The sequence below is a fragment of the Protomyctophum parallelum genome (genome assembly GCF_964188405.1).
Source record: "Protomyctophum parallelum genome assembly, chromosome: 11".
Classification (NCBI taxonomy): domain Eukaryota; kingdom Metazoa; phylum Chordata; class Actinopteri; order Myctophiformes; family Myctophidae; genus Protomyctophum; species Protomyctophum parallelum.
This window is the reverse complement of record NC_139707.1, coordinates 37361897-37383588: the sequence shown is the minus strand read 5'-3', so window position 1 is coordinate 37383588 and position 21692 is coordinate 37361897. Positions and strand designations below refer to the sequence as shown.

General features: G+C 43.3%; 2 protein-coding genes across 2 annotated transcripts in view; one reads left to right on the top strand and one right to left on the bottom strand.

Annotated features, from left to right (window-relative positions):
- The first annotated feature begins 170 nt into the window (after positions 1–170).
- Positions 171–4530, top strand: rab20 (RAB20, member RAS oncogene family). Its single transcript, XM_083776487.1, has 2 exons — positions 171–635; positions 3115–4530. Exons 1-2 carry the CDS (start codon positions 446–448, stop codon positions 3696–3698), a joined length of 774 nt encoding a protein of 257 aa, XP_083632613.1. The 5' UTR covers positions 171–445; the 3' UTR covers positions 3699–4530.
- Positions 4531–4583: 53 nt separating this feature from the next.
- The window catches only part of col4a2 (collagen, type IV, alpha 2), an 83169-nt gene continuing 66060 nt past the window's right edge, over positions 4584–21692 (bottom strand). The window contains exons 22-48 of the mRNA XM_083776782.1: positions 21373–21527; positions 20440–20512; positions 19865–19971; positions 18992–19175; positions 18649–18714; positions 17474–17548; positions 16990–17088; positions 16223–16444; positions 15940–16101; positions 15381–15551; positions 15060–15203; positions 14812–14937; positions 14328–14509; positions 13552–13615; positions 13363–13437; positions 12797–12904; positions 12055–12162; positions 11271–11342; positions 10404–10529; positions 9814–9930; positions 8336–8497; positions 7912–8010; positions 7631–7777; positions 7422–7538; positions 6632–6823; positions 6215–6501; positions 4584–5964 (exon numbers count right to left, since the gene is read on the bottom strand). Coding sequence (XP_083632908.1) covers positions 5710–5964; positions 6215–6501; positions 6632–6823; positions 7422–7538; positions 7631–7777; positions 7912–8010; positions 8336–8497; positions 9814–9930; positions 10404–10529; positions 11271–11342; positions 12055–12162; positions 12797–12904; positions 13363–13437; positions 13552–13615; positions 14328–14509; positions 14812–14937; positions 15060–15203; positions 15381–15551; positions 15940–16101; positions 16223–16444; positions 16990–17088; positions 17474–17548; positions 18649–18714; positions 18992–19175; positions 19865–19971; positions 20440–20512; positions 21373–21527 — 3695 coding nt within the window. The 3' untranslated portion in view covers positions 4584–5709. The remainder of the gene's footprint in view (positions 5965–6214; positions 6502–6631; positions 6824–7421; positions 7539–7630; positions 7778–7911; positions 8011–8335; positions 8498–9813; positions 9931–10403; positions 10530–11270; positions 11343–12054; positions 12163–12796; positions 12905–13362; positions 13438–13551; positions 13616–14327; positions 14510–14811; positions 14938–15059; positions 15204–15380; positions 15552–15939; positions 16102–16222; positions 16445–16989; positions 17089–17473; positions 17549–18648; positions 18715–18991; positions 19176–19864; positions 19972–20439; positions 20513–21372; positions 21528–21692) is intronic.

Sequence of the window (21692 nt, the reverse complement as noted above, 5' to 3'; positions counted from 1 at the left end):
TAATAAAACTTGTTTTTACAGTGAGTGAGACTGTAGGTTTGGCATTGTGTACTATAGAACGGTGGATTGTGTCGAGTACAAGAAAGAACACAACAATCCGCTCATCCGGGCGACCCCGGTGAGACAAATCGCACACACCACTTTTCTAACCAAAGAGATTGTACTTTTTGACTCACTTCCCGTTTCACCTCAATACTTTTTAGAAGTTCACGTCTGACTGCAACAAGATGAGCCACTCTGGATAGCAGTAGAGCTTTCTTCTAGCTTCATTGTTATGTTGTAACCTCCATATTTTAAACTCGGAACAAATGTCGGATACGGTACCGTAAACAATTCGTTTTTTTGTTCTGATGGAGTTTTATGAACGCAACGTCAAGTTGACTGGCTAGAAAAGGACTGTTGATCTTTTAACACCCCCCAAATTGAACCACCAAAGGGCACCAACATGCCCGAGATGTCGAAGATGAAGAAACCCGATGTGAAGGTGGTGATTCTGGGAGACATGAACGTCGGGAAGACGTCTCTGCTCCACAGGTACACGGAGAGGAAGTTCAAAGACACCATCAGCACCGTCGGAGGGGCGTTTTACCTCAAACAGTGGGGTCCTTACAATATCTCGATTTGGGACACTGCTGGTAATGCTCGCTTGTTTCTAAATATTGTTAGTTTTATTGTGTCACATTGTGTTTTTTCCCCCCTGGCGTGATTTATTATCTAACTTAACTGTAAGGGTTTGTCCTCCTGAGGGTTTGTACCATAGACTGTAAAAAGGTTTGTACAGTAAAAATCCTCGTTTTACAGAGTATAAGGGCAGGTTCCATTAATGATTATACTCTCAAGAGTTTGGGTCCATTTGAAGTTGGGTTCCACTTCCAGGCATTCCCACACTCGGAGATAACAGGATTTTAAGATTTGGCATGACTCATGAGACTATAGCCTAAACTTCAGCCCAATGCTGAGCAAATTGCTCTCTCAAAAGAAACAGGTATTTTCACTAAACACTTGTTAAGTTGTTTTCTAGTAAATTGGTTATAGCCTACACTACAGCAAAGTATAGCGTTTAAATTGTAACTGTGTAAATAATAAATATATAAAATCACAAATGCAATTTGAACAACAACAACAGAGTGTAGACTGTAGTGTAGACCCCTACCAAGGCCTGCAAATCTCCCCAGGCCAGTGCTCTTTTGAAAGGCCAAACCTAGCCCTGAAACATGACTGTCATGAATAATCATGTGAACCATGGCTAGGCCAAACCTAACCATAACCTTAACCGTAAAGCAGGAAACTGCAGTGTTTGTCTGAAAGTGCCGTTATCTCAGCTCTGCAGGAACCCAGTTTTGATGATGGTGACACTGGGGGAAAAGTCATGGGTTCACTTTAGGTTTCTTCCTCTCTGGAGGAGCATACACAAACAAATTCCAGGCAATCAATCCGGCTATTAGTTTTGAGATGTTTTTTGAGGTGTTTGAGTAAAGATGCCGACCACACCAAATCGAATGAATGTGTCCAGCACCAATATATTATATTTAGCCAATGCTTTCCCAAATGCTGGTGTAAGGTGCTATGAGGGCAAAGTGGAAGTAATGTCAGATACTATCTGTTAACCAGAGTTGCCCAATCATTTGCCATCATCCCCAGATTCCCCACTATTGCAAAACTATGTATTCTTGTCATCCGTTGCAAAGTACAAGTTTAGAGCCAATGTGTACAAATAGCCTTAAGGAATATAAAGTTAACCACTGTTCACCTTTTCCCCTGACATTGTGTAAATATTTTACAGTCGACCGACCCAAGTAAATATTAATCTTGGTTAAAAGTGTGGTCGGACTCACACAGTGTATTACAAAGATAAGGGGCTCCAGTGAGTCTGAGTTCCATAAACCCTATGGCCTCAAATGCTCCTATGTTTCTTGTGGGTTACAGAAATGTTGCATCAGCACTGAATCACTAAAGTTAAAGGACCTATCAGTACAGGGATTAAACTATGTGACGATGGCCATTATGAGGCCTGTCCTAACGTGTTTGTGACATTTTCTGCAGAATGTCCTTTCTTTTGACAGTAGAGTGTTGTACTCGTGAGTCGTTTTACTCACCGATAAAGCGCTCTGAATGAGGTTCAGTATGTGATTTCTGCGGAAGTTGAATAGTCTTAGTAGCTCAGGGCCTTTCAGCTATCCACTCTGTTCCTCTCATCAGTCACATGATCAGTCACATTACATGGCTGTGATAGGAACACTGGCAGAACCTGACTTCACGTCATGCTTTTAACCTTTTTGTTTTCTCCACACTCACCCGTTGACAATGAATATAGCACAGTTCTGTTCCAAAGGATGACTAATGCATACATTAACAAGGGGGGCCAGATTTGTGGGGTTGACTTTTGGTTTCCGTAACATCTCAACTAATCCCCCCCCCCTATTTGATGGACGCATTATCACCTGGCTATGTCACGTCATGGTCAGCTGTGTTTCACAATAGCACCAGTGTATGGCATGGACCCTTCACCAACATTTCCCTAAAAAAACAACCCTTTGTTCCATTTCCCTGAAAGAGACCAAGAGACCATGACTTGAAAAGGTTGCCCCCATACAGAAGAGTGACGCAGACATTTCATCTGTATAGCTCAAAGGAATGTTACCAAAGTTCTACGTTATCAAAACGGCACGCAGACTGGTCATTCTTTTATTCACACACTGTACCCTCAGGAATCTTGGCTGCATATGTCATCAACAAAGGTTCCCTTTGTTTCCCAGCTGCTCATGGTCTCTACTTTTCTTTTCTTTACAGCATTTTCGTCTTTCTGATGAACAATGTAAACTTATTTTCTTCTTTCTCTTTTTCTGAAGAATAATGTAAACTTATTTTCCTTTGTCCATGGTTCTAAAGCTTCATCGTGATTTTTATAGTAGGTGTGTTTTCCACACTGTCACACACGCCATTTGGTTACATTTGTACACTCAATATAGTAACACCGATGAGGATGTGGCTGTGTCGTTATTCCATGGTGTTACAGATGTGTGTGCCTGTGCCCGTCTTATGATTGCATGTGCCTATTGAGTTTGATTGGACAGTTGTCATCAGGCATTACTAATAGCTACCTCTCTACTCCAGGCCGCGAGCAGTTCCATGGGTTAGGTTCCATGTACTGTCGAGGTGCAGCGGCCATCATCCTCACCTACGACGTCACCAACTGGCAGAGCCTGGCAGAGCTGGAGGAGCGGTTCCTTTCCCTGACTGACACCGCCAATCACGACTGCATCTATGCTATAGTCGGCAATAAGGCAGACCTCACAGACCCCAAGGCCCAAATGGCCACAGCTGTGGTCATGGATGACCAAGCTAAGGGCGAGGAGAGGACAGAGCCGGAGATTCCCTCTTCCTGCCCGACGCCCCCTGCCTCCCCCACCTTCCTCTCGGCAGTGAAACAGGTTAGCCGCGACGACGCGGTGGCACTGTACGGAAGGATACTGCGTTATAAGGGCCTGGACGAAAAGACCAGCCTACCCGCTGAGAAGATATGCTTCGAGACGAGCGCCAAGACTGGGTATAATGTGGACCTTCTGTTTGAGAAACTGTTTGACCTGGTGCTGCCTTCCATCCTCAGGAAGAGGAATGAGAACCATGGATCTCCCACCGTTAACCTGGAAGAGGGCAGCGGGGTGAATGGCAAGCGGACCAAAGCCTCCTGCTGCTAGGGTCTGCCAGAGAGTGGCCATGAACAGAAAGGTGACTGTTATTTTAAAGTTTCATCTACAAGTTGCTATGGTCGCAAAGACATACTGAGATAGTGAGTCTTGGTGAGCTTGTGTTTAGAGATCGGTTGTATTGGCTATACTGTATGTACGTGTATACACACACGCACACACACACATACAGTTGAAGCTGTCAGACAATCAATGCTCAAAAGCAATATAGTGTTTTATCATCTGCAATGATATTTGAAGGAGTGCAGCTCTGGGAGATGCAGGAAATAACCTAATGCTGGCATACAAATTTGTACATTTTTTGAAACCTTTCCATTAAATGGATAGAAGCTGATTTTACATAATGTGCAGCACAGGGTCGTGTGTGTCTATGATCAATCACTACTACTGATACACTTACATTGATACACATAAGTCAATCACTGCTATTAGAAATGAGAATGAAATGAGAATTTTACTAATGTTATTGACCATATTTGCACATTGGCTATTTTCTCTTATGTCGTACTCCGAGGTGGGGTTACAAATAATTTATGACATAATAAAAATGGCTGCCATGTGAATATTCTCAATTTATTATTATAGCACTAATTGTTAACTTGAGATGCATGTTATATTGTGTAAAGTAGTCCTATTTTAAGGATTCCTTAATGCATAAAAATCATTGTTTTGCTTTTATGATTCATTACTTGCTGTGATATTGATCTTTTACATTTCAATTGCACATAATCTGCACTGTAAATGTATTGAACTACTCATTGTAAATTCCAGTGTTAATGTTTTTTTTTAAGATGCTACGTTAATAAAGATTTTTATTTTGAAATCCCATGACGCAGTTGTTTAGCAGCATGTGAGATTAGCAACAAAGAGCAGCAGTCAAGTGAACACACATCACGTTTAATTTGTTAATTACAGTATAATGCTTAAAACAATGTCACTCAAGGCAATTGGCCCGACCGACGTCACTCTTTAATCATCAAACTTCAAAGTTGAATCTCAAAAGGAACATGGAGTAGAACAATTGACCTACTTCTGAGAATGCTGAAGGCAAACGTTTGCTGTGATCAAAACAATTGCTCTGAACTTTGATCAGGGCTGTGGTGGCTGTTTACATTCTGTACTGTTGGCAGATTCAACTGTGACACACATTGTGTCATAGATCAACTATTTTTGATATGGGAAAACATAGTACAACTGGGTTACCAGTAGCAAAGGGGAGAATAACATGTGACATATTGGACAAAACAAGACTAAGTTCATTTAGCAGATATAAATACAGAAAAAAATAATCAGTGCATTTTGTGTGGTCAAACGATACAATGTAATACAGAAGTAAACAATATACATGATTTAGAAATTAACATCGATTTCAAGTTGGTCTATTTAATTGTATAAAAAGGTTAGACTTTGTACAAATATTTGAAGGAAAGGATAATACTGTTTAGTGTTTACTCCATTGTTTAAGACATCAAGCCAGGCATAATTTACAATCGGTTGAGGAGCAGTGTTAGTGGCATTGTTGGGCAATATACCGTACCCAAACAAGAATAAAACCATTTAGAAAAGTTCTAACTGAAGCAGTGCACACACACGGGCATCTTTGGTTCAGCTGTAGTGTATGTTTGATCTTTCAATACAATGATGTACTGTATCATATCTGAGGTAATAAGTTAAATAAAAATAAAGCACCATTTCAAATACAACAAAAATACACTTTATTTTTCGAATGCTGTTGTGATGGGATTGTCTTATGCTTAAAAAGGGGGGGACTTTTCCCTCATAGCCAGAGGCATGGTATCATATTTACATAGGGGGGTTAAGATAAGTATATCAATCACCCTCTGTTGCTTCTGTCTACATTAAGGAGAGAGAAAACTGTCATGTAATCCATGTTTAGTTTACGGCTTCTTCCTGGTGGCATTGTTGAAAAGGCGGCATTACAATTTATACAATTTACAATTACAATTGTTGTAATTGCTGCTGAAGCAAGTCTCGCTCACGCTCACAGGTTCTTCATGCAGACCTGACAGCGGCTGATGCGTGAGAGGAGCTGGCCTGCTTTGAGGGTCTCTGACGTCAACTCAGTCTGGAAGGACTGGTCTAAGGAGGTCAGCCAGAAGCTCTGCTTGTTCAGAAAGTAGTGGCATGTGCCTTTGGCGCCGTTGCACTCGATAAACGGTGCCGTGCGGAAGTCTTCCAGGCAAGAGCCGGGCGATGACAGAGACTGGCCGCCTCCTTCATCTCCAGCTGCCGTGTGCTGTGAGACCAGGGACCAAGTAGATATCACGTAAGCCATAATGTATACTTTCCAAAAATGTAGATACCGGTAGGCTATTTCTTTGCAAATATTAGTAGATTTCTTCAGATTCCCCACCTATAATGACTTGCCAAAATAGTGAAGTCAGATTGAATACTGCTGTTTCAACGATAGTTATCTCATTATGCCAGTTTCACTTTGGGTCATTAATTGAATGAATTCCATGGTCAAAAAGGATGAGGGGACTTACCATAAGGAATGAATAACCAATCCACAGGCTCCGCCAGCCCACAGGACACTGAGGGATGGTGATGTCCTGGCTGTGGACTGCTATAGCAACCGACGGGGCTTCGCACACCGAGCAGCGGCTGATGTGTGGCACAATGGCTGTCTCTTCCACAGGCATCATGGGAAGAGGTGCAGTTGTCGACAACCAATAAGACTTATCATTTCGGCTGGCATAATAGCATACATCTCCAGGGTTGCAGTACAGGAAGGGCATAGTGTTGAACTTTGGCAGGCAGGAACCAGCCAATCCTGAAAAACACCAGTCAGCATAATACTGTAATTCTAATTACACTCTCAGCATTACACGTGTTGTGGTGAGAGAAAAAGTACCTTTTTGTGCGAGGCATATAAACCTTGAGAATCTTTCACACAGACATACCTAGATCCTGGTTGTGGGCCTTCTCCTGCCCCTCAAAGTACAGCAGACTGTACCCGTCCCACAGTTTCGACATGCCCACAGGGCACATAGGAATCTGTTCCGATTGGCTGTGCTTCACCAGCAGGTAGCCCACACTGACACTGCGTCCGGCCATGCCCGTTCTCCCAGGTACACCGGGAAGGCCACGGCGACCTTCAGCACGGATTCGGAAACAAAATGGATGTGTTAAGCTCAGGATTTGCATTGGAAAGCCTAAATATATCCTAAATCAGTTAAATGGAACATCATATGATTTATTTGGACAAACATCATATTTTTCTTTCATAACTGCCCTAAAAACCTGATGATATAAGGATGTCCCAATCACGTTTTCTGCTCCCGATGCTTCCGATCATTTGGTTTTTATAGAACACTTGCCATATCACAACAGTACAATATCCAGTCTAATATCATGATATGGATAAAATATTGATACTAGGGATGTCCCAATTACGTTTTTTTGCTCCCAATCCGATTCCGATCATTTGAAAATGACGTGATCGGTCTTGATTTCCGATCACATGATCGGATCGGGACAGCCCTAGTCCACTCCACAAGTCTAGACTGATTATTTCTAGGCGCCTGCTCCATGTAGATAACGCTCATTTCCCATTCCTTAGTGCTTTACAATAACTCGCTAAAACAACGATCCTCCAAACCCGGTGGTCACTGGCTCCCCGCCTGAGCCTCTAAGTCTTTTAATCCAGCCTAGTTTCCCCTAATCCTACTAGCTCCAGAGCACCAAACACACCTTCCAGGCCTTCCAGTCCGGGGTGCCCCAATTGTCCTGGTTCTCCTCGGAATCCAGGGGTACCTGGTCTACCTCCAATTCCTGGCATGCCCTTGAGCCCCTTGGGTCCGTTAAAACCTGTAACGTTATGGCGTATCGTTATATGTGGATTCGTGGAACAGCTCAGACAGTTGAGTTCAACATTGAAGTATAATGTCCAGACAACTAACCTAGATCTCCATGGAATCCCAGCGGCCCATTTTCCCCTCGGACCCCTTCAGGTCCTCTGATACCATGCGGTCCATTAGGGCCCCTCTCACCAGGGAGTCTTGGGGGTGTTGGGCGGAGACCTGGGGCTCCTGTGGCTCCGGGAAAACCTGCAGGGATGAATCAAGTGACTCGTCGTCATCATGTGATGATGAGTGGGAAAGTCTTTAAAAAAAAGCATCAGAGAACCAGTGAGTGATCCGAGATCACATTGTTGGTATAAGATCACATAAAGGACATTTACCTGTGGGCCCAGTGTCTCCTTTTGGACCAGCTGGTCCCAAGTCCCCTTGGACACCAGGCCTACCAGGAACGCCCATCATTCCTTGTCCCCCTTTTACGCCTATAAGGAGAAAAACAAAAAAACAAATGCTTCAAGCCCTAGAGATTTGCAAACCCCTGGATTAGAAACTCTGCAATACTGTAACTATCTGTCCACAGGCTGGTTTGTGAAAGCATCATGTAACAAGAATTTAGCGATCAGATAGGGATTCCCAAACTGTGGTGCGTGGCTGCGCACCGCTAGGGGGTGCGTGACATGTGTACAGTGTACATTGTGGTCACGGAGATGTAAAACATCCTATTAATGGGAGTCCGTAGCCAAGTCCATACCAAACTCGAGGTCCTTGAAATTAAAAAAATCTTTAGAATCACATGATGTTTAGTACCTTTCTTCCCAGACACGCCACTGGGTCCCCTGTATCCAAATTGACCTTGGTCTCCTTTGATTCCTTTTCTGCCTGGGAATCCAGGGAAGCCATACTGCCCAGGAGAACCTTTATCAGCACGCAGAGCTTCGTCACCAGGATGTCCTCTTGGTCCAGGGAACCCTGATGAATAAACCGTAAGTAAGTTTCAATTAAACATGTTATGTTATGTGTCACCATCAAATCAATAAAATAAAGTGTATTATTTTACTGTGTATTGTCACAGTCTGTAAGTCCGAAACCGTTACCTTTCAGGAAATGTTCCAATGGATCCAATATAGTTATTATTTAGTCACAAGCTCTTGTTAATACGTTTCATTGGTTATAAAACAGACAGACAGACTTAACTACTTCATCCCTATTTTGGGCATGTCATTATAGGCCCACTAAAGAAGAATGTTTTCTACATTTTTCAACAATAGCAGATCTACAAGCAATGCGATGCACTGTGAGCTTTTACACGAGTGTCAAGTACAAAATAGAGCATTAATGTGGTTAATGGTTAGCTGTGTGGTTATGGTTAGGGCGCATACCACATACATGGGCTCGACCGATCTAATGCCTGACAAAGAGTCCCGAGTTCGATTCCTATTTCCCAGCTGGCTTGACCATTCGCTGCATGTCACTCCTCTGTGACATGCAGAGAAACTTTATTTTTGCTACGAACATACAAAATGAGCCGTCAATAATATAACCAGAAACACATGATAGTATTTCTGTATTAATTGTCCCCGCCAAGCCGAAAGGCATGACCGAGACTGTGGTTTGCACCCTGTCCGTCCGCCCGTCCATCCGTCATTCTGTCTGTGGACAGCGATTCTCCGGGACCGTTGGCTTGATTGCAGAAAAACTGTGCAGCATGGTCAAAGTCTATTCCATGTTCGGGATTTCAATAATTGGGTCCGTGCTTACAAATGGAGAACAAATGTTCTTTTTGCCACACACATGGACAAGTTTTGCCACAGACATTTCTCCTTGTACTGCTCCCCTACTCGCTTTCTCTGTTTCCTGTCTCTCGCCACTGTAGCCTACCTATCCAATAAAGGCCCAAAAGGTAACATACTAAAAAACAACAATATAAAAACAACGGTACTTAAAATAATGCAAAGAAGAGGGATAGGGAGGAAGTTAATCCATTCCGCTTATTGAGACAGACAGACAGGGAGGCACGGGATGAGGGCTCCAGTCAGATATGATCTTTGTAATTATCATGGCCCTGCAGTGAAAGGAGACACCAGAAGCACTCCAGTATTGATAATAAGAAAATGGGCAGCAGTAACAGGCACCCATCATGCGCTTTATTCAACCGCATCCGTGAGTGCTGCATGGTTTCTCCTTTGAAGGCTTTTAAACTTGACAAGCAGGTTATATGTGGTTGACAGGAAATGAGACATGAAGCATATTATATATTATATTATTATATTGTAATATATGCCCACCGTGGTATCCTTTAGGTCCGGGAAGGCCCTGTTCTCCGGTCAGTCCATCTCTACCTGGTGTGGCTGTTGGTCCTCTGGGGCCTCGTAACCCTGGCTGTCCTGGGTGCCCCATGTCACCTGAACACATGGGAAATGGAACACTATGTTGATTTGATAGAAAAATAGCTCAATCAGTCCTTAGACTCCTTACTATTGTGTCAGTGATAGAGGGCGGACTGCCTCGCCCCCCTGCTATTCATTTTGATGGAAGCTGCTCAGTGGCGTTTTGAAGCACCCGGAAGAACGCTCTACTTCTGCTCTACTTCGACGTGGGCACCAACATTTGGTGCCCAAAATGCAAAAGTGCTCAATGTTAAATAAACCCCAGCACGTTTCCTCGTGCAGTCCCAGCTCTGACCAGTAGGGCCGAGCGCTTCAACGTTGGCCAGGCTTGGCTTCTTCCACCTGGGGTCCTATTGATCATTCACATGGCAGCCATTTTGCAGCCATTATTTCCATTCCATTTTCGTATTTAGGTGTTCCTGGACCTGAATATGAAAATGGCCGCTGTGTCAATATGTTCAGTTCAACAGAGTATGCATGTTACTGACCTGCGGGTCCCTGCGAGCCTTTAAAACCTGACGTGCCCGGTGTGCCAGGTTCATAATTGGGATCACCACCCAGTCCCTTCTCCCCTTTAGCTCCAGAGTCTCCGGTCGGTCCAAAGGTGTCCACACCTAAACAGATGACAATGGACTCAGAATGTCAGAATATCCTGGGATCTTACCAGTGGTCGAAGAAGTACCGAATGTACTGAAGTACTGAATGTTTACTTAAAAGACCACTTCTATTATTTTCAACTTATCTTCATATAATTGTTCCTCACTAAAACCTTGGAACTAGCTTGCAATCCTCATTGCCTCATTGATTATGTCATTGGTGATGATGGCAGGTTTTTGAACTGTCCATAGCTCACCATATCCCATCTTATAATGTAATACTCTAATGCTCATTATAAGATGGCACAATTTCACACTGATGATCAATACTTGGTTGACATGGGTGAGTAATAATAGTAACAATGTAGAAATATAAATATTTTAGTTGACTAAAAGCACAAAATTATTATCAAAATATACTTAAAGTATACTAAAAGTAAAAAGTGCTCATTATTACTAACTACAGGGTTTTCAAGTAATTGTAGTGTAGCAAAAGGTACAATATTTGCCTCTGAGATGTAGTGAAGTAGAAGGATAAAGTAGTGACGTAAAGTAAAAGTATCTCACAATTGTACAGTACCAAAGTACAGTGCTTGAGTAAATGTACATTGTTAATTTCCACAACTGGTATTTACTATGAATCATGCAACACTCTCAAATGATGTTTTTGTCAGCAATACTGATGATTGATCACAGTGAACACAAGCTCTAGTCAGAATACAGTATTGTTGTGTATATACTGGAGATTCTGTGGAATACCTGGGATTCCGGTGACACCCTTTGTACCCTTCAGTCCATCTAATCCATAGAGACCTTTCAGGCCAGGAAAACCTGCACGCCAAGAAAAGAGATGATATAATATGAATAGGAGTATCATAGAAAACAATAAGTCGTGGCTGGAAAGAGTACTTGAAAGTTCTCCTCAAGCAGAGTTACTTGACTTAAATATGTCTCAAGTAGAAGAAACATTACTTATTATGTTGAAACCTCAAGTAAAACTAATACCAAAGTAGCTCTTTTGAAGATGTGTAGCAGTTACACATCGTCACTTTCGGGGTGGAAACCTTGTACTGTATGTCCAAAACCATTACTTTTCAGGATATGGACAAAATCCAGTGTAGTTATTATTAAGTCACAAGCACTTATTTTAGACTATATATTACTATATTTTTCACATTATAGGATAAATGTTTTAAACATTTTTCAAAATATCGAAACCAGCCCGACCTACAAGCTCACAACACGTCGGATTACAATGCGTTGGAACGTGCTGGGACACTTGTAGATCGGCTATTTAATAGGGCATTCATTTATGAAAAAAGTTAAAAACATAAACTCCACTTGTAATAATAAATAATATGATTGATTACAAGGTTTCTGCCCACCAGTGACGATATGGTCTCTGTGAAAGGGACCATTTCTATAGGAATACAACCTACCAAATCCCTCTCCAAAGCAGCAATGCTCTCCAAAGGGGTGACCATTGTTTCTTTATAAAATAAAGCTTTCTCTTGTCTCATCAAAAACACAGAAAGAGTTTCACCTTTATCCCCTGGAAGACCCAGTGAGCCAGGAGTCCCTGTATGTCCGGTACTCCCATGAGTGCCCCTGAATCCTTGGGTACCAGGAGTTCCCTGTTGCCCGTCCGAACCTGGAGGAAACGAAGGAGCAGTGTTGATTTCGTCGACTAAAAACGAAGACGAAAAATGTTCGTCGACTACCTTTTTTTCACTAACGAAAACTAAACGGAGCTATGGTGACTAAAACTAAGACTAAATATACTGACAATTTCGTCAACAAATAAAAACTAGACTAAAATGTTAGGAAGGGACTAGTGGACAAGAGATCCAGTATAAGTCATTTTACTCTTGGTTGCATGCTGAACATAGCCGATCTACAAGCTCACAACGCGTCGCGCTGCGACGCATTGTGAGCTTGTAGATCGGCTATTTTCAGCAAGTGTAAAAACAGTCATTACGATGGCATCAAGGCCTGACAAAATCAACTGTAGATTTAGTCAACTAAAATCTTATGACATTTAGTCGACTAAAACTAGACTAACAATAAAACATTCCGGGTGGCTAAAATGTGACTAAAACTAAATGAAAACTATTCAAGTTTGACTAAAACTAAAACAGAAATTTGCTGCCAAAAACAACACTGCGAAGGAGGAATACAATACAAATACTATATTGTCAAGAACAACTCTACGAGGATCGATACAGTGTGCGATGTCTGTGATGTGATGGAATGTGAGGAGGATGGATATTGAAAGGATGTCATACCTGGGAATCCTCCGGTGCCAGGATCACCAGGGGCGCCCTTCATACCCCCAATACCATGGAATCCAGAGCTGCCCCTGTCCCCGAAAAGGCCATGTAATCCTTTATCACCTGGAAAGAGCATGGCAGTTTAATGTTAACCAATCTGTACTGATGATATTATTGGAACATATATACAGTAACAGTAAGTAAGTATACTATATCTCTGCTGTCGGGAGGTCCAGTCAGGAAATTAAAAATATACATTTTTCAGGAAATTGAGAAAACCATATATTTTTAAAACAAAGCAATACAGCCTCATCAAAGTTGGTGTTGTAACTTTATGTATTGTCAATTACTTCCATGAGAGGGGGAGAGGTGGTGGAGTTATTTTGACATTTTGAGGGTCCAATGGAGTTAAGAGGTTTTGTCCAAAGCACTTTTTACTACTTTCCATTGGTTCAATATTTTCGAAACAACACACAGACGTAAAGGGTGTTCAATAGCACTGAATTATGCCAAAAACCTCAAAAATGGAGTTATGGGGTTTCCTCCCGACAGCAACGATATTATATTTTACTATTACTTACCTCCCACCCCATCGAAACCAAGTTCCCCCCTCAGGCCTGTAGATCCAGGGAGGTCAATCCGTTGGCCCTTATCACCTGTAAACATAACGTTGACAGTTAGCAAGAGCAGTCTAGTTTTATTTGTCATTACCATCTATATCTTACTATTGGCCAGTATCTTAATATCTATTGCATAAACCAACATTGTACCTTTGACTCCTTTCCGTCCAAACTCTCCTGAACGGCCGTAGGCACCAGTGCTACCCTTTACCCCCTGAAATGTACAGTATGAATGAACAATAGTGAGCAATTATACAGATTATCTTCTCTCCACGCTGAAACAATGGCGTGAGTTAAGCATTGCTCATCTCTGTGAATTGGAGAGGTGTTAGAGGATGCATTAAGGTAAATAGTTAATGCTGCTATGACATTTGTTTGGGTCATTTAATTATTTTTCTCCCATGTCCGTATATATACGTACCCCCCCAGCTAGGGGACGTTATTTGCTAAGTCCGTATACGGACCCCAACGTATACTCTCTGTATATAATGGTGGAGCCCCACAGCAGCTTTTAACATTGATCCGGTTGCTATGCAGCGCCTCCGTCACCACCAGCTATGGGACGTAATATCTGATGGCCGTTTACCTCGACTATACAAACAGGTTTTTTAAACCACCATAAGTCGGAATCCAGGAGAGCTGTCCATGGTGGATCTTCAGCCATCCAAAGTTCGGATGTCATTTGTGACTTAGTACCGCGTCGCTCCCGACATGTAAATTTTTCCGGGCGAGAGGTAAACAGTCTCGCCAGTGTATTGAGTGTGTGTATGGGGGTGGTGGGGTGGAAACTCCCTCTCTTGAATGAACGCTAATGGCGGCAGAGGCTAACTACATTTTATGCTAACAGCTAGCGGCAGAGAAAGAAATAATTTGACCTAATTACACAAATTTGCAAGTGCAGCTTTACATTACGGCAATTTGCTCACCTTGTAGCCATTCATTCCCATGAAGCCACTAATCCCACGGTTTCCGGTTGGTCCGGGCATTCCTTTTGGCCCCGGAAGTCCTTCAGCTCCTGCACTGCCTTGCTCCCCCTTGTCATGGCTGGGGTCACCAGGGTGACCATGTTCACCCGGCTGTCCCGGAACACCAGGGCTACCCTTATTTCCTACAGAGACGGTAAGGTGTAGCAGGATGCGACACGCGTGAGAAAATGTGTAGTGTGAAAAGTTGTTCTCAAGGGTTCTTGAGGTTCCAGGGGGTCCCCAGCTAAATTAGTTAGTGTAACAAGTAAATTGGTTTAACCACTTTGACCATATAATAGGATATCTTCAAATAAAAACTTTAACAACACAAATCTTGTATGGGGTTACAAGACACAAAATATTTTCGGATGGGACTCTACGGCCAAATGCATGATTTGGGGGCGTCCTTGACGTGAAAGTGTTTTGAGAACCACTGGTCTCGTACCTCTGCGCCCAGTGAAACCGTGCTCCCCATAGAGTCCGTGTTCTCCCTTGGCACCTTTCATCACATCAGGGAAGGTACTCGGTATTCGGGGCTTTTCACCTGCTTTTCCCCTCAAACCACGATCACCTGGAAGACACCGGATCAAAAGAGGGGCAGAGTCACATTATGTATAGCCTCAAAACTAAACAGCTGAGAAATTGTAAATTTTAGAAACAACAAATATTTTCACGAAGGTCTTGTGATCTAACCTTTTGTTCCTCCTCTCCCCATGCCTCCTTTCACACCACCTAGTCCGGGACCCCCATGTTCACCTTTAAGGCCAGGAGTACCTTGTATTCCTTCATTGCCCAAGCTGCCCTCGAAACCTGACATGCCACGAGAACCTTTGATCCCTGAAATAGAAAAAAGAAATCATGAGAGTTCGGGGAGCATAATACGTTGATGGGAACTCACTTTTAAATAGTTCAGTAATCAAATGACCCAAGAGATATATATATATACAGTATGATTCTGTGTTGATAGAACTTTGCCATTACGGAATTGAGTATGCAACTATGCATAGTACCAACCCTTGAGTCCTGTGAGGCCTGGGTGTCCTTCCTGGCCTGGAAACCCTGAGTCACCTGGAGAACCTTGCTCTCCTAGAGGCCCATCACCCCCAAACGTCCCTGGTGTCCCTTTCAATCCGATAGGACCAGGTGGGCCAGAGTCTCCCTCGGTTCCCGTCTCACCTACGAGGCCTGGACGACAGGTTCAAAGAGTAACATCACAAGACACAGGTGTGTTAGTAGTAATAGTCCCTTTCTCCAGTTGTCACGTCTTCTTAACTCTGTAGTGTTGGGGAAATGGAATGTGTCCGTGTCAGAAGCCTACCTCTGACAAAAGTCTAATATCTTCCCTGGTCCATAGGGATATCCCTTTGGCCTAGTGGTTAAGATGTTGGACTTTCACGCGGGAGACCCGAGTTTGAATCCCGGGCGTTAACACTCACATGGCCAAAGGTGATTACCGTTTCATTGAGAGGTTGTCTGATGTCTGGATTTACCACACAGGAGAGCCAGGGTTCAAATCTAGGTGGTTACATAATGTGCAATAATCGTGCTCGTGCATACATGACTCGAGTCTAACCTGGTTGTCCAGTGGCCCCAGGTGGTCCAGGGGAGCCTTCCCTCCCGCGAGCGCCAGGGTAGCCATGTTTCCCAGCTGGCCCAGTTCTCCCTTCCTCTCCTTGCGGGCCCGGAGGGCCAACCTCACCCTTGATACCAATCATTCCAGGCATGCCCATCATCCCTGGGGAGAAGAACAAGAGGACAGGTCCTTCAAGAATCTATATGGGTCTTAATTCCATCCTTAATACGGTACTTTTTGTTGTGTTTGTCACACCAACAATAAGTGAAGTATGTTTACTGACCTGAATGGCCCGGCTCTCCTTGATCTCCAAGGTCGCCTTTGTTCCCCCGTAGGCCGGGTGGACCCGGGTCACCGGCAGATCCAGTTGAAGCTCCGAAGATTTCTCCATGCTGGCCCTTCTCGCCCTCCGCCCCGCCCCGGCCATGTACACCTGGGAGACCGGGATTGCCCACGACACCTTTTCCGCCAGGATGCCCCAAGTCCCCACGGGGGCCAACGAAACCTATAGAGGGTTAATCAGAGTGTGTTGTTTTTAGCAGCAAGTTTCTATTTTAGTTTTAGTCATATAGTCTCTTGAATGGCTTTCATTTAGTTTTAGTCACATTTTAGTCCCACGGAATGTTTTAGTGTCGACTAAATATCATAAGATTTTAGTCGACAAAATCTACAGGTGATTTAGACTGTTGTGAGCTTGTAGATCGGTTATTTTCAGCATGCAAACAAAGTGTAAAATTACTTATACTGGATCTCTTGTCCACTAGTATAGTCCCTCCCTGCCTAGTTTTTATTTGTTGACAAAATTGACAGTATATTTAGTCTTCGTTTTAGTCATCATAGCTTAGTTTTTATGTAGTTTTCGTCAGTGAAAAAAGCAAGTCGACAAAACATTTTTCGTCACAGTTTTAGTCGACGAAAACAACACAGGTGACAGAGAATTATTTCCAGTTTGACAGTTTGATACGCCAAACTTACAGTATTGAAGATCAGGTTTGTCGTCCAGTGCTATATAGTCCTACAGTATAATCACGTCTCCCGTTCACTTCTTACCTCGACTTCCAGGAGTGCCTCCCATGCCCGTATCTCCTTGTTCGCCCTTTTCTCCGTTTGAGCCGCCTATGCCTTGGTATCCTTTTTGACCCGGGACACCTGAGGTATGGCAGAAATATCATCAGTACTGGGCGACTGAACAACCGCTCCACCATGATACTTAACCCATTCTGACCTGAGATCAGATTCTAAAAATGTCGTCTACATCCTGACAGTTTTCTGAAAAGGCTATGTTTCTATGTCAGTGGTTCTTCGATTTTTCAAAAATAGCAGACCTACAAGCTCGTAGCGCGCCACTCGGTGGCGCGCTATGAGCTTGTAGATCTGCTATTTATCAATAGCTAAAACATAACATAATGCTCCCACCCCAAAATGGGATAATAACGATAACTACATCATACCTGATGCCGCATCGCATCAGGTATAAAATTAAATTGCGTTACATTTCAAAGCAGCATTCGCCACTTTTTTCTTGTCTCGTTACCTGAGAAACCCTCCAATCCAGTGGGTCCCGGAGGTCCAGGTGACCCTGGAGGTCCCGGCACACCGTCGCAGTCACCTGATTTAAACATAACACAAAAATTGCACTCCTTAGGTCGAACATCGCCGCCATGCCTTATGGTCGGTAAGTGGACAAGACATGATGCCACTGTCTGTCACTGACTTCCATTCTACTGAACGTCCATTTAATGCCCATATATGCAGTCAGATCCCTGATGTTGTCAATATGGCATCACTAGACTGACCTTGAAGAACTATGGTGGGTATTGCAAGTACGTACTCTGTCTCTGATAACAGGTCCGATGGGTATTGCATGACCTGAGGTTCATGCATTAATGCAGGAAAAAGGAGAAAAATAACCAGTCGAGGTGCTACTGATTGGTCAAGCGATTAGCTCCAGACACACAGACAGACCCTCGGCTGAAGCAAATGTATAACTTATATTTATACAATGATTTTGTGGAGTCTCATATAGACTCCCATTTATTGTGATCTGTTTCATGCTCTCGGTTGCCATCTGCTGGTGAAAGAAGATATTGTCAATGTGGCATAGTTTCCTCTTTTCTTTTCTTTTCTTTTCACTTACGAATGAATGCCATTTGGCATTTACCTATTCCCACTGCTGTTTTTAGCCATTTGCATACTGTATAAGAGCAGTGGTTCCCAAACGTTTTAGCCCGTGACCCAAAACAAGAGAAATTCGACATTTAGCCAGGCTGGGACCCAAACTAATAAAAATAGCAGATCTACATGCTCACAACACGATGCTTCGCACCACATTGTGAGCTTGTAAATCAGCTATTTTCACTAGTTCTTAAACACCTTTTTATATACTTATGGAAATTATTTGATTTACGTTTAGTTTTAATTTGATTCATGAAAACCTTTGAACTATGTTGGAATTCAATTAATTGATCAAACCAAAAAATAATTCACTCTTGAAAATTGTTTTATATTTTCAATGGAAGACACAAAAAGGGGATATTTATTTGAGACCCATAAAAATTGGTCCGTGACCCAAACTTGGGTCCCAACCCACTGTTTGGGGAAACAGTGGGTTAGAACAGGTGTTCCCAAACTTTTTTAGAGGATAGCATTATAATGATGCATAAAATGATGAGGGCGACAAGACAGCAAGGACAAAAATGTTCCAGTTACCTGTTACATCCCACTGTCCAGTCTGTCCTCCATCTCCTCTCTGACTAGGATTACAGCCTTCTTCTCCTAGAGAGAGAGAGAGAGAGAGAGAGAGACATTTGAGACATGAGTTACCGCTAATACGAAGTAGAAGCATGATGCTCGGCATCAAATTCGGCATACAAAGATGTACAGTATGACGTAAGAGTAAAATGGCTGCTGTGCTAACATGGTCAGCCATGGAATGCAATGAAAGATTGCAGAAGAGAGGTGAAAAATGAGAGTCAACATAGAAGACTAAATACGAAGGACAGAGAATGTATGATAAAAGAGACAGGTAATGAGGTGGTCAGGTTCCTCTCACCTGGGCTTCCGGGTGTTCCCGCCAAGCCATCGTAGCCTGGTACGCCATCGTCGCCTTGTAAACCCGGGGAACCTTTAGCGACTCCGAGGGCTCTGCCGGGGTTTCCGATCTGCCCGGCCACGCCTGGCGGGCCGGGATAACCGGGGCGACCAGGCTCGCCACCAACTCCCAGCGGGCCTTCCCCCTGTTGACAATAATAATAATAAAACTTTATTTGTATAGCACCTTTCATGACATGAAATTCAGCTCAAAGTGCTTTACAGAGAAATGGAGAAAGAAAGAAGAGAAAAGCAAGGCATAAAACATTAAAAATAATAGCAGTAATGCAATAACAGTGAGGACTGAGGACATGAATAACAGGAAATGTAAAAGATCAATTAAAAGCAAGAGTGTAGAAGTGGGTCTTGAGCTGTGCTTTAAAAGTGTCTACAGGGGCTGCCTGTCGAAGGTACAGTGGGAGTTTGTTCCACGCCGTCGGCCTGTAGAAGCAGAAAGCTTCTTCACCGTATATTTTATTTGCCTTTTTTTTTTGGCAAAGCGAACAGGCCAGCGGTGGAAGACCTTAGGGGCCGGTTCGGGACATATTTAGGCAGGCAGTCATTTAGGTAGGATAGTGTACAGTTTACACTATCCAATAAAGGCAGAAAAAGCCCCAAAAATATACCTTTCGCTGTGAAAGAATATATATATTCAAAGATTTGCAAAAATAGCAGATCTATGAGCTCGTAGCGTGGCACTCGGTGCCGCGCTGTGAGCTTGTAGATCTGCTATTTTCCAATAGCTAAAGTATAACATAATACTCAAAACACCAAAAGGGGTTCCCGTCCTGAATGGGTTCATGTGATTTACTGTCTCAAGGACCCGTATACTCACACTAGGGCCCCGGCTACCAGGGCGCCCAGGGATACCACTTCGGCCCGGAAGCCCCTGCACGCCTGGCTGACCGAGCTCACCAGGACTCCCCTCGTCACCGGGGTATCCTGCGGAGATGACACGTAGCATGGTTACACACTGATAAGTGTGATAAGCAAACAAGCAAACAAGGTACAGGCAAAGATCCATCCATCCATCCATTCATCCATCTACAGCAGGGGTGCCCACACTTTTTTGACTCGAGAGCTACTTTCAAAATGACCGGCTCAACAAGATCTACCGACCCAAAAATAAATTGCTGGAAATAATTAAATGTACCTGTGGGGGCTGTTATATAAGACAAATGCACTTGGAATGGGAGAAATGGAATTGGTAGGTATTTTTTTCTTTCTTTTCAATAATAACTAATACTAACGTTTGTGCGCAACACTCTTGAGAAGAAAGTATAGGCACATTGTGGGTTTGACCTGACAGCCCCCTTTTGAATCCCCCCATTCATTTAGCATTGTATCAATTTACATCTATATACCCTGCTACTTTATGTGAACAATCCCAAGCAAGCGTTTGTACCATACCTTTATCAGTGGCCTCGGAGAGGTCGCCTTTTCGCCCCTGTGGACCTGGCAACCCACTGGGACCAGGAAATCCCTGCAACAGGAAAAAAAGCAAAATAATGAAGTCACAAAACAGAAAGCCTGATTTATACTTTGGTGAAACGTGCCAAAAGGCTTGCAGATCTGCTATTTTTGGTACGTGAAAAGTCTGAAAATGTGTTTGTTTTGTGGTAATATTCTAATAATAATTAGAATATCATCAATCAATCAATTCGCTTTTCAGTTTGTACATCCGGTTCAGAGTACCTACGGAAATGGTCTGTCTGCGTGTGTGTGGAAATGACTGCATACAGCAGTAGATGGGCTGTAGACCGGACAGTTTGAGCACTGAACAGTAAATAAAATAGAAAGCAGGCTTCCTGCAGGTACTGAGAAAAGCCTAGCATCACAACAAGGGTGCTCTGGATCAGGGGTTCCCAACCTTTCTATTACCACGGACCGGCTGACAGTCCATCAAATGTTCGCGGACCGGCATTTGTGTTTAGGCCTATTTATTTTTCAGAAATGACTTTGGAGGACAGGTGAAAAACTTGAGTTAAACTTGCAGAGTGACGCATTACTTTACCTGGCTTATCTCCTAATAGTTATAGGCCTATTTGAATGTCAACATGAAAGATTAATTAAATAATAATCCTGTTTAGTGTTTCATTCGCGCGAGCATGACAAAATAGGCTACAGCTGTTGTTGTTACGCTACTACTCGCTCAACGAGTGATGTCACTGTAATGCAACACGGAAGTATAGCACGGACTCTACGCTGTTTATAAACCACAGTCAGTGACTTCCTGGTGACGGTTATAGGTTCAAGGCCAGCTCACCGGTCCGCGACTCGCGTACCAGTGGTTGGGAACCTCTGCTCTCGGATGACATTACATTACAGTGTGGTTTTGCTTACAGGTAATCCATAGACACCCTGGGGTCCCGCCTCTCCCGGCACGCCCTGCTGACCATCCTCTCCGGCCATGCCATCGGTACCGCGCTCGCCGACTGGACCACCTGGGCCCGGTGCATGCGTGTTGATGACAGTGCAGTTACACAAGCCATGATCACCTGAGGAGCACAGGAAGCACACAGACACACGTTAGCCACATATCCTTGGATAACTTAAAGATGGAGTGCCGGGATTTTTTTCCACCCTAAAACATCATCATCAGGTATGGAGGAAGAATCTTTTCTAAAAAAGTGTGCAGTATTTGTTAAAATATCGTTTTTATG

What these genes read in the sequence shown, in the direction of transcription:
- rab20 (XM_083776487.1), top strand. Translation starts at nt 446, where the DNA reads ATGCCCGAGATGTCGAAGATGAAGAAACCCGATGTGAAGGTGGTGATT. An exon ending in CTCGATTTGGGACACTGCTG is followed by an intron (nt 636 to 3,114) that starts GTAATGCTCGCT and finishes TCTCTACTCCAG; the next exon opens with GCCGCGAGCAGTTCCATGGG.